Raw genomic sequence first — 16,880 nt, forward strand, 5'->3', positions numbered from 1 at the left:
CACAGTCAGGACTTGGCTTTCTGATATTCCTTGCTAATCAGACTCCTTTATCTTGAATAAAGTGTTACACTTAAATATCATTAAGTACATTAATTATATCTGCCTTGTTCTGTTCTATTAACCCTTGGGGGGGTATTATTGCTGCTCTCCCTGCTCATTCATGACAGGCTGCATGGATGGGCAGGGAGTTTTTTGCCCAAAACAGAACCATACGCCAAACCAAACTTTATGCTAAATATCTATCATTTTGACGATAGTGGTCCTGACAGAAGTATGGTTTTGGCCTTGGTAAAGTCATTGTAATGCACGATTGACTATTTTTAATAAAAGGCTGTTTTAAATAAATAATTATCCAATATTGAATAGATTTTTAGTAGATTTTATTAGTAGTAGTAGTATTAATAACAGTTATTTATTTTATAAATAAATTTATTTATACATTTATTTTAATATTATTTGTTATTATTGTAAACAGTTTATGTTATTTAATTATATTTATATTATACAATAATAATAATATTGCATATATAATTAATAATAATAATAATAATAATAAATTATTTAGTAGTATTAATAACAGTTATTTATTTTATAAATACATTTATGCATTTATTTTAATATTATTTTTAATATTATTATATTTAATATAATATATATTTTTAATATTATTTATGTTATTATTGTAAACATTTTATATTATTTAATTATATTTATATTATACAATAATAATATTGCATATATAATTAATAATAATAATAAATTTTATTTAATTATTTAATTTCTGATTGAATGATCATGTAGCATTATGCATCATTATGTATGATCATTATTGAATTTCTGAAGGCTCCAGACCAGCAAACTGCCAAAACCTCTGATTTATAGAGCTGCTCACACTGGCTGATGATCAGTTAATCAAAGGTATTTAATTAGCAGTGCCTGACCATTACTTACCCTCTTAAACTAAGGCGTCCTTAGTTTGTCACACATGGCTTTTCCATTTTGGCCTAGTTTTTGATATTTATATTTAGTATTTATTAGAAGTTGTGTAGATGCTTTGTGTTATGCATGTACTGTAGTGTGTGTCCTCACTGTGTTGTGTGTTTGTTCACAGAGAGGAAGGTTCCTCTAAAGCTGAACTACAGTAAATACTGTACTAATCTGACGGAGGACAATCTCATCCGTCTGGGCGCTCTGCTGATCGACTACAGCACCAAGGAAGCCATGATGGCCATGCGTGACATCGTGCTGGACGACCCCGAGATCAAAATCAGGGTACGACCACAGGATCACAAGTGGACATGACAATGGAGATCATATTCATGCTGATGTATGTGTGTCGTTCCAGATTCTGGGAGAACCCAAAGAGAAGCGTAAGCTGGCGGCAGAGCTCACCCTACAGAACCCGCTGCCAGAAACCTTACAAGGCTGCTGCTTCACCATCGAGGGAGCAAACCTCACCGGCGGCAGCAGCATCACCGAGAAGTAAGAACTCCACAACGCTGCTGTGTGTCTTCAGTAAAATGAGAAAGCAGAAACACGGTCCATTTATTTAAATGCACATTGGGGGATATCACATGAAATGATGCTATATGGAAACATGATAAAGACGCAAATACTATTCAAATACAGTTAAGTTCTATTATAATATATATTATAATATTTTTCAATTACTTTTTATTATTTAATATTAATATTAAATAATATTAAACAGAATTGGGGTCAAAGACGAAAAAGGGTTTAAGCATAAAAACAATGCTGCTTTAAATTTTTGTTTTTCCAAAAGAAAAATATATATATATTAAAACGTTTTCTGTTTAATGTAATTGTATTTTTGTTTTTGTTTTTATGAGCAAAAAATAAATATCATACATTTCCCCCTGATTTACAGAAGACACCCACTAAAATGTCATTCAGTGTAACAATCTCGTCAGGCATATTTACAACAAAAATCAATTTATGACATATTAAAAATGTCATTATGCAAATACAGTTCACAAAATGCACATGAACAGGTTGTACTAACTACATGGGTTAAGGTTAGGATTAGTTAATACCCACTAATTATCCAGTTATTGTAATAATAATTGTAGTAAGCACACTAAAAAAAAAGGTGGTTGAAACCTTTTGACACTTAGAAATCTCTAGCAAATTTCACCAATAATTACAAAGAAATGGCGAGTAATTACACATGGAAGTAGAAAGACTGAAATACTCCAATTCTCTTTAAAATATTATGTTTTACAGTGCATCGTAAAATTAAATATGGATCTAAACTTAATCCTTAAAAAATCCATAAAACGTACAATTCAAAAAATGTGCATAAGCTAGAATTAAAACATTTAACATTTGTGCATCAAAAACGTCTGTGACTGAATAATTCACTGTCAGACCATTATCATCTGTTTTAACATTTTTCAAACATCTCCCCACAATCCCAGATTTTCAGGGTGGTCCTCTCACTTCTAATATCAACTGTACATTTAAACACAGCGAGGATACACCTCATGCTGTTCTTTGCTAGTGTCTGTTAGTTAGATTTCTAACGTGTAAATATTTATTCGTCTCAGACTGGAGTCACCCATCGAACCCGGGCAGGAGGCCAAAGTCAAAATCTACTTCACTCCCACTCAGTCCGGCCTGCGCAAACTCGTGGTGGATTTTGACAGCAACAAGCTGGGCCACGTTAGAGGATACAAGAACGTTATCATCGGGAAATGAGACCCTTCGGTGCTGGAGAACGGAATGTGAAATCCTCTATTTTTCCATGTACTTGTTAGTATTCACAGAGTATTACGTTATCTTTTATATACTGTATTTTTCTAAGAATGTGAAAGCCAAGCTGGGCAATATGCAACAATAAATGTCAAGAAATCCTTTCATTTTTAGGATGCTGAAACGTGCATATTCCTGGATGTGTTTGGCGCCCCATTGCATTGTGGGAAATATCATGCTGTAAAAACACAAGAATGAAAATCATGCATGCATGGAAGAGACAGCAGTTTAAGAGAGTAAACATTTTATATGCAATTTTTATGTTTTTGGTATCTTTATATCTTTATATTCAGCTGTGACTTCATTAAAAAACAATTACGCTATTACGTTTTGAATCTGTTTTCATTTAAAGGCCTCATATCATGAAAAACCTCATTTGAATTCTTGAAAAGTGTAAAAAGGTTATTTTTTTAAACTAAGCAGCAAAATCGACTCTCAAAAGTGACATCTGTTTGTTCACATTAATCATGCAAATTTATAACGATGCCCATTGAATGTGTCCACTAAGACGTTTTTATGCAATGTTATTTCCTGAGGTTCTAAAATTATGATACCAGCCCATTAAAAGGTTTTTCTTCAGTTTAATCATTGCACACGTTTGATGTACTTCAAATGATGCCCAGCATGCTGTTATCAACATGAACACTAGAAGATTATCTCAGCACTTGACTATTCATTTGCCAACACAAGAAGTCGGTCAGACAGCCTACAGTTACTGATCACACGCTCTTTTCCCTAACACTGTTGCTAGAGCACATAAACATTTACATACAGCATTACAGTCGAATCAGACCTTTGGCATCATTTTCTGGCCACATTCACTTTTGTTTCATAACAAGTAATAAATTAACTCTTAAAAATGCAGTTGATCCCTGTATTTCTCAATGTAAATATAACAGAAGTACTGCAGATGGATGAGAGTGAACTGTCATATGCATTTATTTTTTTACTTTTAGGATGCTGAAACGTGCATATTCCTGGATGTGTTTGGCGCCCCATTGCATTGTGGGAAATATCATGCTGTAAAAACACAAGAATGAAAATCATGCATGCATGGAAGAGACAGCAGTTTAAGAGAGTAAACATTTTATATGCAATTTTTATGTTTTTGGTATCTTTATATCTTTATATTCAGCTGTGACTTCATTAAAAAACAATTACGCTATTACGTTTTGAATCTGTTTTCATTTAAAGGCCTCATATCATGAAAAACCTCATTTGAATTCTTGAAAAGTGTAAAAAGGTTATTTTTTTAAACTAAGCAGCAAAATCGACTCTCAAAAGTGACATCTGTTTGTTCACATTAATCATGCAAATTTATAACGATGCCCATTGAATGTGTCCACTAAGACGTTTTTATGCAACGTTATTTCCTGAGGTTCTAAAATTATGATACCAGCCCATTAAAAGGTTTTTCTTCAGTTTAATCATTGCTCACGTTTGATGTACTTCAAATGATGCCCAGAATGCTGTTATCAACATGAACACTAGAAGATTATCTCAGCACTTGACTATTCATTTGCCAACACAAGAAGTCGGTCAGACAGCCTACAGTTACTGATCACACGCTCTTTTCCCTAACACTGTTGCTAGAGCACATAAACATTTACATACAGCATTACAGTCGAATCAGACCTTTGGCATCATTTTCTGGCCACATTCACTTTTGTTTCATAACAAGTAATAAATTAACTCTTAAAAATGCAGTTGATCCCTGTATTTCCCAATGTAAATATAACAGAAGTACTGCAGATGGATGAGAGTGAACTGTCATATGCATTTATTTTTTTACAATTACATTTTTAAAAATGGTTTGTGCTCCCAGGCTTAAAAAGACGAGTAATTAATGACAGGATTGTAGTTTCGCGGTGAATAAAACAGAACAGAAACTGCTTTTATATTAAATAAATGATGTTCCTCGGAAGGCTATCATCACATTTAGGCCCCAATAGTATAATTTTTGTTTGAAAATGAATCTGAAGATTATAGGTTTATTCTGATGGTGGCAGTGTTGCATCATTCACAATTTACAGAAGAGCCTGATATAAAAAGAATAGCATGAACACGGTATCTTATCTCTGAGCAGAAGACAATAAATCAAGCTTCAAAAGCATATTTTCAGACTTTATAAACTATCATCACAAAATTAGAATTGAGCAAATAACAGCTACTATGTTTAATGTTTATATGACTTAACTGATACGTGATAATACACTCTAAAAAATGCTGGGTTAAATATAACCCAGTGCTGGGTAAAATAGGGACAAACCCAGCTATTGGGTTGTTTTGACCCAGCGTTTGGGTTAAACGTTTTAAGTTAGTAACCCAACCGCTGGGTCAAAACAACCCAATTGCTGGGTTTGTCCCTATTTTACCCAGCACTGGGTTGTATTTAACCCAGCATTTTTTAGAGTGTATCTTCAGAAATACCATAAAGTTACATAACTGAAACATCTGCTTCCATACAGAACATCAAAGCGGATATACAGAAGATGCATCATTAAAATCACTTTAACGTCAGAAAACTGCAGTTCAACTGTTCAACATTAAAGGAAAAGCCCATTTAGAAATGTAGCTCTATTTCTAAGTCTTATAAAGCGCACACACACACACACACACACACAGCCATTTACCATCTTGTGCGCAACACATTTTTGTCATCATACAAGCTAAACAAATGAAAATCACATACAAATAAAATGTGTAGGAGTATAGATCAGTAAAGGTAAACATCACTAACACAAATAATATTTTACATTCAGTCCTTATCTGTCCTTCCTTTTTAATGAATAAATTAATGTCACTCTCTGCCCTCAGCTAAATTCACCCTCTTCATTTCTTCTCAGTCATTAATAATCACCTCTCATTTCTGCTGCTGTTTTATTCATCCTATTCTTCTCCTCTCCTTACGATGACCAGATGACCAAAAAAGCCTGAGTCAAACCTGAACTTTTATATTAACGTGCAACGCAAAGAAAACAAACGTTTGCTGACTTCCTAGTGTTTTTAAGATGACCAGCAAACAGAAATGTTTCCAAAAGGGAGTAGGTTCAATTCTAAAAGCTATTAAATAGTTTGAATCACTTTGTCAGAAAGTCACAGAGGTTTGAAATGACACGAGGATGAGTAAATGATGACAGAAGGTTCATTTTTAGGCAAACTATCCTTTTAAATCTACACATTGCTGGTTCCTTTTGATAGAAGAAGCACAAATCCGTTTCAGTTCGCAATAAAACTAATGTTAAGACTAATTATGTGGACAAATTGTGTCAGGATATGGTTTGTGACATCAGGACTGTTCTAGTTTTATCGAGGCGTCTCTCTTCTCACGTGGAGTTTTCAGCAGGACAGTCACTCTGTCTTCACATCTCTGCTCTCTGATTGCTGTTTCTTCCCCACTCTTGTCTTGTTCCCCTCGTGGAGCTGATGATGATCCTCTTTATAAAACTGATGAGCCACTTGCCATGTCCTCTGCTCTTCTTCTTTCTTATGGTGGCCCTTCTGATGGTCTTCAGGACCTGCGTTCTGCTCTGACGTCTTCTTCTCCTCTTCTTTCTTCTGGTCTCTGTTGTGGACGGGACTCAGGACGGCTGGCTGTACCTGCAGATACGCCTGAACTCTGTGCTGCTGGGCTCGGCTTTCACTGAAGTCAATGACCCGACACTCGTACGTTCCCTCGTCTGATGGCCTGACGCTAGACAGACGAAGCTTATGTGAGATGTTGCTGCCAACCACTTTTACCACCTTAAAACAAACACAAAATATGATTATTGAACAAGAACATTTAACTATCCGAGACTCCCACAAAGCAAGTCCTTGTAAGCTAATTAAGTTTGTGAATTATCATGTTTATGTGCACCAATTAAAATTAGTCCATCTACTGAAGAAGCATGTTTGGAGCGACACTGAGACAGATTCTCTCAAAAAGCAAAATTAAAGAACATGAATATACAGACAGGTAAAAGCCCCTCATGGCCTTTATTTAGTAAGTAACTCCACTCTTGTTTGTTGCTGTCAGGGACATGGATAAGAATTAATGAGATAATTAAATTACTGCAGAATTACTTAAAAATTATTTAAAAGAATCTGTAAAAGTGACTAATTTCAACAAGAAAATAGCAGGAACACGTCTTAGTTTGATCAGAATGTGCTGATGTGAATTTGTTAAGAAGATCCTGGTAGATGTGAAGTGCCAGAATATATGTCAGAAGAAGCAAACTATAATAAATCAGAATATAAAGCATATGTAAACCTGATCATTAAGCACTCACATTTTGTCAAATTAAGACAAATTTCAAAATGCAAAACTCACGCTTATTTTAGTCGCCCCCTTTGGTGTGTTTTCCTGTGAAACCTGTACACACACATTCAAAATTAAAATTAAGTGCTAAACCGAATAAATTCTTGGAAAAAAATCTTCATGTCAATAAAAATACATAGCTTGAATATTGGGTAAAATAGTCCAATTTATTTAGAAATATTTTTATACTTTTTAAAATAATTTTTCCAACAAGTAAAATAAAATAAATATATATATATAAAAATAATAATATAATATATATATATATATATATATATATATATATATACATATTATATTATATATATATATATATAATCTGAACAACTAAAAAGAGTCTTTCCTGATTGGTTGTCCATGCTGGTTGCTCCGCCCACTCTCTGCTGTGTCTGGTGTACCACCACTGGATCTCCAAGGAGACGGAGGAGGAGCTAGCACCTCTGAAGGAGCAGGCCATCTCCACATCATCTCCAGCCTGAGAGACCACGTCATGAGGAACCTCGGTGAAAAGAGCTGAAGAGAAAGAGAGATTTTAAAAACTACACTTGATACCAATACCATATGCATTTTATTGACCATTAGTCATCCTGCTCTCTCTGATCAGCTACTGGTTCCGTGAATCTCTTCACACAGATACTTTCAGGCAGCGAAGACTGACCGGAAGAGAAGAAATTGTTGAATAAAGAAAATGATAGTTGAATCACTGATGTCACATGGACTGTTTTAACGATGTCCTTACTACCTTTCTGGGCCTTCACCGTGGTAGTTGCGTTGCTGTCTATGCAGGGTCAGAAAGCTCTCGGATTTCATCCAAAATATCTTAATTTGTGTTCCGAAGACCTTACGGGTTTGTAACGACATGAGGGTGAGTAATTAATGACAGAATTTTCATTTTTGGGTGAACTATCTTAAAGGTCTGAGAGTCCAATGCTCAGGAAAACAAATTAATTGCAAAAGGACTGGAGATAATTAAGCAGACACATCTGAGGACAAACAATATAATGAATTCATAACACAGAAACACATACAGTGTGTGTGTATGCCAGTTGCCTAAAGGGACTCAAATGTCCCAGAGAGAAACAGCTTCTGCAAACTCCTGTTCTCCATGTCTTCATTACAGAACCTTTTTTCACTATGAAGAACCTTTTTTTTGGAATGGGAAGGTTTCATGGATTTTAAAGGTTCCTCATAGAACCATCAATTTCAATTAAGAACAATTCAATTCAATTAAACTTTTTAATTCAATTCAACCTTATTTTTGGCTTATTTCAAGACATTTTCATTTTCATATCACATGTTTTACATATTCAATTCCTGTGTGTAGATGTAAATGCTGTGCTGTAAATAATAAAAATAACTAAGGGGGGAAAAAAAATTCCCGTTAAATTTTTTTTTATTATTATTACATTTGCTTGGGCAACAAAGCACTTTGAAGCGCTTTGAAGATGTTCTGATTATTTAGTGTATAGTTCACATTTTCCTTACTGAGATGATACAGCATCTAAAACTCAAAGAATGAATAATAATAATAATAAATTCCATTCCAAAGTATTATTTTGCTGCACATTATTCATATTAAAGCAGCAAGAAAAAGGCTTAATTTTCAAAATATTTATTGTAGTGAAATGGTTATTGTAGTTAAAACAAAAATTTTAAAACCATAAAAAAACATTGTTACTTGAAATAAATGTTAACTGAAATAAATTCAAATGTGAAAAAGGCTACATTTTTAATTTCTGATTTAAACGTGATGTACGAAAACAAACAAACTGAAATAAAAATGAATAAAACTATATAGACATTAAATGACAAAAAAAACTAATGAAAAAAACAACAAAATTACTAAAACTTTAAAATGAACATGGAAAATATAAAAATAAAAACTGATTCAAAATATTAATAAAACTTATTATAGGATCTCAATGACACTAAAATAACTTAATTATTAATAACAAACATACAGAAATTCAAATTGATATGAAAAGTAAGTCCTGCTGCAAACAAATGAGGCCACTGTAAAGCCTCCACCACTTCCCTCTCTCTGTCTGTCTGTGGTAAAGCAGGCGTCATAAATCACAAATTCATAAGGATGAAGGATTTTACAAACATTTTCAAAGAAACAGCAGGTAAAACATTGAATTAAAGGTAAAGTTTTGAAGTAGAAAGACTGAAATGGTATTTTCTTGCAAAATATACTCCAATAATCTTTGTTTTGTAGTGCAACTGAGCCATTTTGGTCTGTACAGTATATGTTTTACATTGAGATTTTATCCAATCAGCTCCACACACACACACACACACACACACACACAGACACTCACTCACACACACACACACACACACACACACACACTCACATACACTCACTCACACACACACACACACACACACACAAACACACCCACACCATATAAACCTATTTTCACTTTGCGTCTTGGTAATTATTCCCTGATTTCTGCTCTTTGTTTCTGTAATGAGAATATATACAGTGACCATCTGTTTTCTTTGTTTGGAATGAGAAAGTCTGTGACTACAGTTCCTCTAGTCATTAATATGCAGTCTCCAACTGGTTGGTATAAAGGTGATTATCCAGAGTCGAAAATGCTGCAGTGTTATTGTCTGAGTCAATGTGCCCAGCACTAACACAGACTCCATCATCTCGCTCTTACATCAGTCTGTTGAACATATTTTGATTGCTGAAGCTGTATGTGCTTCATCACACTCATGGATCACCTGTGGCAGCAGTTACAGCTCTCTCTCTCTCTTTAGAGAAGTCATTATAAGCACTGCACGACTGATGCTGAGATTTCAGATTGCTCTTGTTATAACTCAAGTGCCATGACGTTGTGTAAATGTGAATTTCCAGTGCACATGAAAAAACAAAATTCTTCTCTGTTGGAGCTCATTTCCTAATCTAGCCTAGCATTGTATACTACCAATATTGTTGGCTGTGTGACGATGTCTTATGTTCCTCTATAGTAACTTGCTTTGGATAAAAGTATCTGCTAAATGCATAAATTCATGTTTTCTGTATGCACGAATGACAAACTGCATTTGTAAAATGTGCAAAACACAACCAGAGAACTAACAATTCTTGTACATTCAGCATTTTCAGCATTTTTATTTCCGAGAACTTTATTTGATTTGGCTGCTTTTCTACCCACATAATCTTTTTGTATTTTTATTTTGTTGATGTAGCCTATTCTTTTTCAATGATATCAGTGTTTGTTTTTTGTATTGTATATTATTTTGTATATTTTTTTCTTTTACACTCGCCTTGAGAATCTACCGTGAAATAAACTATAAACAGATATAGTTATAATAATAATAAATTTGTATATGTAAGCAATAAGGTACTCGAGGCATGCTGCATTGTGAATAAGTTAGGCATGGGAGTCACTGCAAGCCCTTCAGCCATGACTTATTCACTGTTAATTTTTTATTTAAGTAAGTTCGTTAGATGCTGTCCTTCCTATAAAAAATAGTTCCTGACAGTGACAGCAAATGGAAAGAGAATTATACTATGCCCTAAAAGTATGTACTCTTTTTGTGAAGAAAAAGTACATACTTTTGAGTATGTAGTAGAAGAATATAGGCAAGCTTTGGGACAAACTACTTCGTCATAACTACGTCTTTAATGGATGCGCTGTTGCTTAGTTTTCTTATGGAGCTCAAATAAAAACAGAGTTGGAACTGTTCTCATCCGCTGTGTCATTTATTTTTTATTTTCTCACACACAGACATCTGCTTATCTCTCAGCATGAGAAAACGTCTGTTTTCCATCTTTTAGTTTAAAACAGCTTGCAAGCGTCATTACAGTGTAAATTGATGGACATACAGAATCATAACTGAAACAAAAAACTAATAAATACAGTAATATTCCCTCCGCTCTTCGGAAACTGTGTATTCATTCATGTGTACTCACTCATTTGTTGCCACCTACTGGCAAACTGATATAACCTGCAGAAAGAAACACGTACAGTCTGGAACAAACACAGACAAGTGAATGATACAAACTACTGTTGAACTGTATGTATGTAACGCTGCTCGACCAATCAGATTTAAGGTATATCACATGATGCCATAGCATAAAATAGCATACTATTGTTTAAAAACTCACACACACACACATACACTCACTCACACACACACACACACACACACACACACACACACAAACACACCCACACCATATAAACCTATTTTCACTTTACGTCTTGGTAATTATTCCCTGATTTCTGCTCTTTGTTTCTGTAATGAGAATATATACAGTGACCATCTGTTTTCTTTGTTTGGAATGAGAAAGTCTGTGTGTCCTACAGTTCCTCTAGTCATTAATATGCAGTCTCCAACTGGTTGGTATAAAGGTGATTATCCAGAGTCGAAAATGCTGCAGTGTTATTGTCTGAGTCAATGTGCCCAGCACTAACACAGACTCCATCATCTCGCTCTTACATCAGTCTGTTGAACATATTTTGATTGCTGAAGCTGTGTGTGCTTCATCACACTCATGGATCACCTGTGGCAGCAGTTACAGCTCTCTCTCTCTCTTTAGAGAAGTCATTATAAGCACTGCACGACTGATGCTGAGATTTCAGATTGCTCTTGTTATAACTCAAGTGCCATGACGTTGTGTAAATGTGAATTTCCAGTGCACATGAAAAAACAAAATTCTTCTCTGTTGGAGCTCATTTCCTAATCTAGCCTAGCATTGTATACTACCAATATTGTTGGCTGTGTGACGATGTCTTATGTTCCTCTATAGTAACTTGCTTTGGATAAAAGTATCTGCTAAATGCATAAATTCATGTTTTCTGTATGCACGAATGACAAACTGCATTTGTAAAATGTGCAAAACACAACCAGAGAACTAACAATTCTTGTACATTCAGCATTTTCAACATTTTTATTTCCAAGAGCTTTATTTGATTTGGCTGCTTTTCTACCCACATAATCTTTTTGTATTTTTATTTTGTTGATGTAGCCTATTCTTTTTCAATGATATCAGTGGGGTTTTTTTGTATTGTATATTATTTTGTATATTTTTTTCTTTTACACTCGCCTTGAGAATCTACCGTGAAATAAACTATAAACAGATATAGTAATAATAATAATAAATTTGTATATGTAAGCAATAAGGTACTCGAGGCATGCTGCATTGTGAATAAGTTAGGCATGGGAGTCACTGCAAGCCCTTCAGCCATTACTTATTCACTGTTACTTTTTTATTTAAGTAAGTTCGTTAGATGCTGTTCTTCCTATAAAAAATAGTTCCTGACAGTGACAGCAAATGGCAAGAGAATTATACTATGCCCTAAAAGTATGTACTCTTTTTGTGAAGAAAAAGTACATACTTTTGAGTATGTAGTAGAAGAATATAGGCAAGCTTTGGGACAAACTACTTCGTCATAACTACGTCTTTAATGGATGCGCTGTTGCTTAGTTTTCTTATGGAGCTCAAATAAAAACAGAGTTGGAACTGTTCTCATCCGCTGTGTCATTTATTTTTTATTTTCTCACACACAGACATCTGCTTATCTCTCAGCATGAGAAAACGTCTGTTTTCCATCTTTTAGTTTAAAACAGCTTGCAAGCGTCATTACAGTGTAAATTGATGGACATACAGAATCATAACTGAAACAAAAAACTAATAAATACAGTAATATTCCCTCCGCTCTTCGGAAACTGTCTATTCATTCATGTGTACTCACTCATTTGTTGCCACCTACTGGCAAACTGATATAACCTGCAGAAAGAAACACGTACAGTCTGGAACAAACACAGACAAGTGAATGATACAAACTACTGTTGAACTGTATGTATGTAACGCTGCTCGACCAATCAGATTTAAGGTATATCACATGATGCCATAGCATAAAATAGCATACTATTGTTTAAAATGTTGCATACTGTCACACAGTAGGCAGTTTAAAGTATATACTATGCAGTATGGAGTATGAATGTGAATACTGTTTTAAGCCCCTCCACTGTTGCTTTTGCTGGGTTGCTATCCTGTTGGTAGATGAGTTTTCTTCCCGGTTCCAGTGTCCTTGTGGATTGCAGAAAGTTTTCTTTTCTTTCTTTGTACTTTGCTTCCACTTTTTCAATTTTTATGAGGTTTCCAGCAGAGCAGCATTGCCGCGCAGCATGCCGTAGGCTACGGTAGCTGGAGGTGTTGCCAATGCTTTACAAATCATCCTGGATACTTCCCCTGACGACTGATTTCCCAGGAACCTTGTCTTGGAATGTTCCTCGTTCTTCATGAAGATGTGTTTCCATGGAAATGCACTAATGTAATTTCATGTGCATAATTGCATGCTGGTGCAATCAAATCAAGTTAATTATGCATTCAATAACTGTATTATTTTTGATTAATTCAGTGAAATTAATTACCTTTTTACTCTAATATTACAGGCTACACTGTTCTACATGCATAAATACATAATTGCTCTATACTGTAACCCAAAGGGTGAATGCTTTTTATATGCATATGTGTAATGCTTTATTTCTTACTACGTTTGATATATTAAGCAAAATTGTAAGCATATTCACAGTTAAAGACTGTAGTAGAGTGCCTGTATATACTGTAGCTGTTAGTATAGTGTGTATTTTAGGATGACTGGAACACTGTATTGACCAATCAGCCTTGCTGATCAGTTTGTCAATGACTTTGCAACAGTTTTTGACATTTGCAAAATTGGCTACCAATAGTTATGGGAGAAATTAAGCTCTTTGAAACTTTGAATCAATTGAACAAATTGCGTCGCAAAATTATTCACCGTTTCAAAGTGCTTGAAACGCGACAAAACGGTCAAAACGGTGTAAATGCAACTAAACCTCAGTTCAAACATGGATAAAAACACCTTTTACAAACCAACTGCAATGTTTTATTGAAAGTGTAATCTATTACATGCAATTAATAAATCATCTAATACCATTAAATATGAAGTGTCTTTATAAAACCTGTTATCTCATTCATTTGTAGGGTATTTTGTTTGTTTTATGGAGAGCTTTGTTAATCAGGCTAATAGACTGATAACTACAACTCTTCCTTTTTAATATATAAATGTGTCATCAAAAATGTAGTAATGATGTAACAAATTCTTGTTTACTGACATGTTTCATGTTTGATACATAATTCGAATCACTGGTTCGAAACAAATGATTCACAAATGTTTTGAAGCTTCACAAAAGCGCCCATCACTAGCTACCAAGACACCATAACATCATATAACATACTAACATTTTGGATTCAGCCTTGTTGCCTTCCTACCTATGTACACAGCACATTTTAGTTCAGATTTCAGATTTCCAGCATTAAAAATCTCATTGGTCTTCACTGCACCAGGTAAATGCAAGCATTGCCTACTACAGCGATTCTCAACAGGTTTAGCACTGAATGATGGAAGTGAGTGTGTGTAAGAAGAAATAATGAATGAGAAATAAGGAAGTTGTTGACACCAGCATGATATTTGTTCATTCTCAGCTCATCAAAGTGTTGGTTTGATCTCAGCTGGAGGAAGACCTCCATACGGATGAAGACAGACAGCAGAGGTCAGACCCAGCTGGACCCCCTGTCTAAACAAACCCCCCTGTAGACATTATTAAACCAGCTCGTGCTGACCTGAGACACGGAGAGAAATCTCAGCAGACGAGGAGATGGCAAGTTCTCTGCGGTTCTGTTCAGCAAAACTTCCCATCAGACACGTTTCAATACACTGAATATACGAAGCACACAATTTTTAAAGAAGGAAATCACATTAGCTTTTATATCCCAATTAATAACACTTACTGTTAAATCATTTTACTGCTTTGGTTTGAACAGATCAGTGCTGCACCAAATTCTACAATGAAAAGCTGACATTTTATTTAGAAACATTCCAGATGTTTCTTCATTTTTCTTTCTTTAATTGAACAAAACATGTTTTTAAAACTTAAACTGACTTAAATTCTGACTTTTTTCCCCTCAAAATTCTGAATTTATATCTTACAATTCTGAGAAAAGACGTCCAAATTCAGAAAAGGTGCGTATTGCAAGCTATTAACTAGAACCTGACCGATATGGGTTTTTTGGGGCCGATACGATACGATATTAGAATATATATACATAAACACATTTTTTGCAATGATCACTCAGATGTGGTGATCAAACACTTATAATGACGTGACAAAGATATGTAATTATGGAGGCAGGGCATTTAACAATTTAAGAATAAACTTTATTATCCAAAATGAGTCTGAAATCAGTGCACTGACCCTCCGCGCGTCGTAGCCCCCCGGGATCGCTTGATCAGTCGGCGCCGCAACGCGAATTTAACCACCCGTAACTCCCGAACCCAGGGGGCTATCGACGCGGGGGTGGTCTCATTCGAAAGCGGGCCTCTAGACGTACACTCGATTCGCGTTCGAGTGGGTTCTTCGAGCTGAAGGGATCCCCGAATTTGGTGCGGATATCTGGAGATATGGCCGTTCAAAGTTTCAATGGTTTTCCATAGACTTAAGCTTTAAAGCGTTTCATCCAGGTCGCCAGTAGCAAACAATGTAGCACGGACAAACTCTGCTGGACAAACTAAGTAATTACACCATTTTAAGCATTTTATCTGCGTTATATGTTCTGTAAAAAAAAATGTCATATCGGCGGGCATATTCGCCGATACCGATATATCGGCGACAGGCTCATATCGGCCGATAATATCGGCAAAACGATATATCGGTCGGGTTCTACTATTAACTCACAGTTGCAAGGAAAAGTCAGAATTTATATCACACAGTTCTGAGGAAAAAAAGTCAGAATAGTGAGACAAATAGTCTTTTTAAAAATTATTTATTTATTTTATTCCGTGGTGGTATGCAATTCATGAAACAGCAAAAAATGTAAAAGAAAACTATTACATATCATAATAATAATAATAATATTGATGATGATTAACTGATGTTTTGATCACTTAATATTTTTTTAAATCATATACTTATAAAAGTTGCAATTTGTGACAACTAGCCCCAACCTGACATTTATGAAAAATACTCCAAAAAATGTTTCAATTGCCATGAGAACACAGATCAACTGTTTATTTTATACAACTGACTCTCGTCTTAATGAATGTCAGTGTGGTTTTATTGTGTTCTGACTCTAAGAAACTTCAGATTAGTTTACTTTCAAAAACATAACTTAAACTAGCCTAATTTCAAGCTCAATTATTCACATATGTAAAGACAAACACTTCATAAAATCAGCAAAAGAAGATCAAAACATATTGAGCTTCCTACCCGCTCCGTATGATGCCCCAGAAATGCGAAGTGGGCAGCTCGTTTGAGACACATCCCACCACACTCAATGCCATTCCGTTTGTTTCCGTTCCTCACACCTACCGTTTCCAGATACGGGATTGTCCACTGCCAAATTCACGCTGATTTGGGCATAAAGTCCCACTGAGTGTATAATCCACAGCATCTCTCCAAACGAGCCCATTCCTGCTCTATGCACTCATCAGATCCTGCCGGTAAAGCTCTCTGTGTTCCGTCACGCTCTGGAGCGCACTAAGTGCCCGCGCGGCTGTGGCGGAGGAGCACACGGGGGAGGGGCGCCTGTGATGCGGTCTGCTGAGCGATCAATTAGGCGGAGCGATATAAGGAAATTAATGAACCGTCTCTGCTCGTACTATCAGGTATGAGACCGGGACGGTGAAAATCACTTTGTGCGTGTGCAGACTAAACATTTCCACAGTTATTGGCCAGGATTAAGATTTAGATTTCAGATGTAGATTTTAAGACTTCAACAGCTTTCTTAATGCACTGAGTTTTTGTGTTG

At 35.2% G+C, this 16,880-nt stretch overlaps 2 protein-coding genes across 2 annotated transcripts in view; one reads left to right on the forward strand and one right to left on the reverse strand.

Moving 5' to 3' along the window:
* Window positions 1–3,058, forward strand: part of LOC107554881 (protein-glutamine gamma-glutamyltransferase 2-like) — an 18,089-nt gene extending 15,031 nt beyond the window's left edge. The window contains exons 11-13 of the mRNA XM_016237520.1: window positions 1,112–1,272; window positions 1,346–1,482; window positions 2,568–3,058. Of these exons, the coding sequence (XP_016093006.1) occupies window positions 1,112–1,272; window positions 1,346–1,482; window positions 2,568–2,718 (449 nt within the window). The 3' untranslated portion in view covers window positions 2,719–3,058. The remainder of the gene's footprint in view (window positions 1–1,111; window positions 1,273–1,345; window positions 1,483–2,567) is intronic.
* A 2,114-nt stretch (window positions 3,059–5,172) lies between these two features.
* On the reverse strand, window positions 5,173–16,578 carry LOC107554871 (V-set and transmembrane domain-containing protein 2-like protein). Its single transcript, XM_016237508.1, has 4 exons — window positions 16,442–16,578; window positions 7,398–7,585; window positions 7,085–7,126; window positions 5,173–6,516 (listed from the first exon to the last, which is right to left on the reverse strand). The coding sequence occupies exons 1-4, from the start codon at window positions 16,539–16,541 to the stop codon at window positions 6,124–6,126; spliced, it is 723 nt and encodes a 240-aa protein (XP_016092994.1). The 5' UTR covers window positions 16,542–16,578; the 3' UTR covers window positions 5,173–6,123.
* Window positions 16,579–16,880: the final 302 nt, after the last annotated feature.

Source organism: Sinocyclocheilus grahami, unplaced genomic scaffold (genome assembly GCF_001515645.1).
Source record: "Sinocyclocheilus grahami isolate Dianchi unplaced genomic scaffold, SAMN03320097.WGS_v1.1 scaffold517.1, whole genome shotgun sequence".
Lineage (NCBI taxonomy): Eukaryota > Metazoa > Chordata > Actinopteri > Cypriniformes > Cyprinidae > Sinocyclocheilus > Sinocyclocheilus grahami.

Bases quoted from the DNA above. Each gene is read 5' to 3' on its own strand.
- LOC107554871 (XM_016237508.1), bottom strand. From the start codon at position 16,541: ATGGGCTCGTTTGGAGAGATGCTGTGGATTATACACTCAGTGGGACTT. The intron at 7,586-16,441 runs GTAGGTGTGAGG...CTTTCTCTTCAG, and splicing joins CAATCCCGTATCTGGAAACG to CTCTTTTCACCGAGGTTCCT. The intron at 6,517-7,084 runs GTGAGTTTTGCA...GTTTGTTTTAAG, and splicing joins AGGGGGCGACTAAAATAAGC to GTGGTAAAAGTGGTTGGCAG.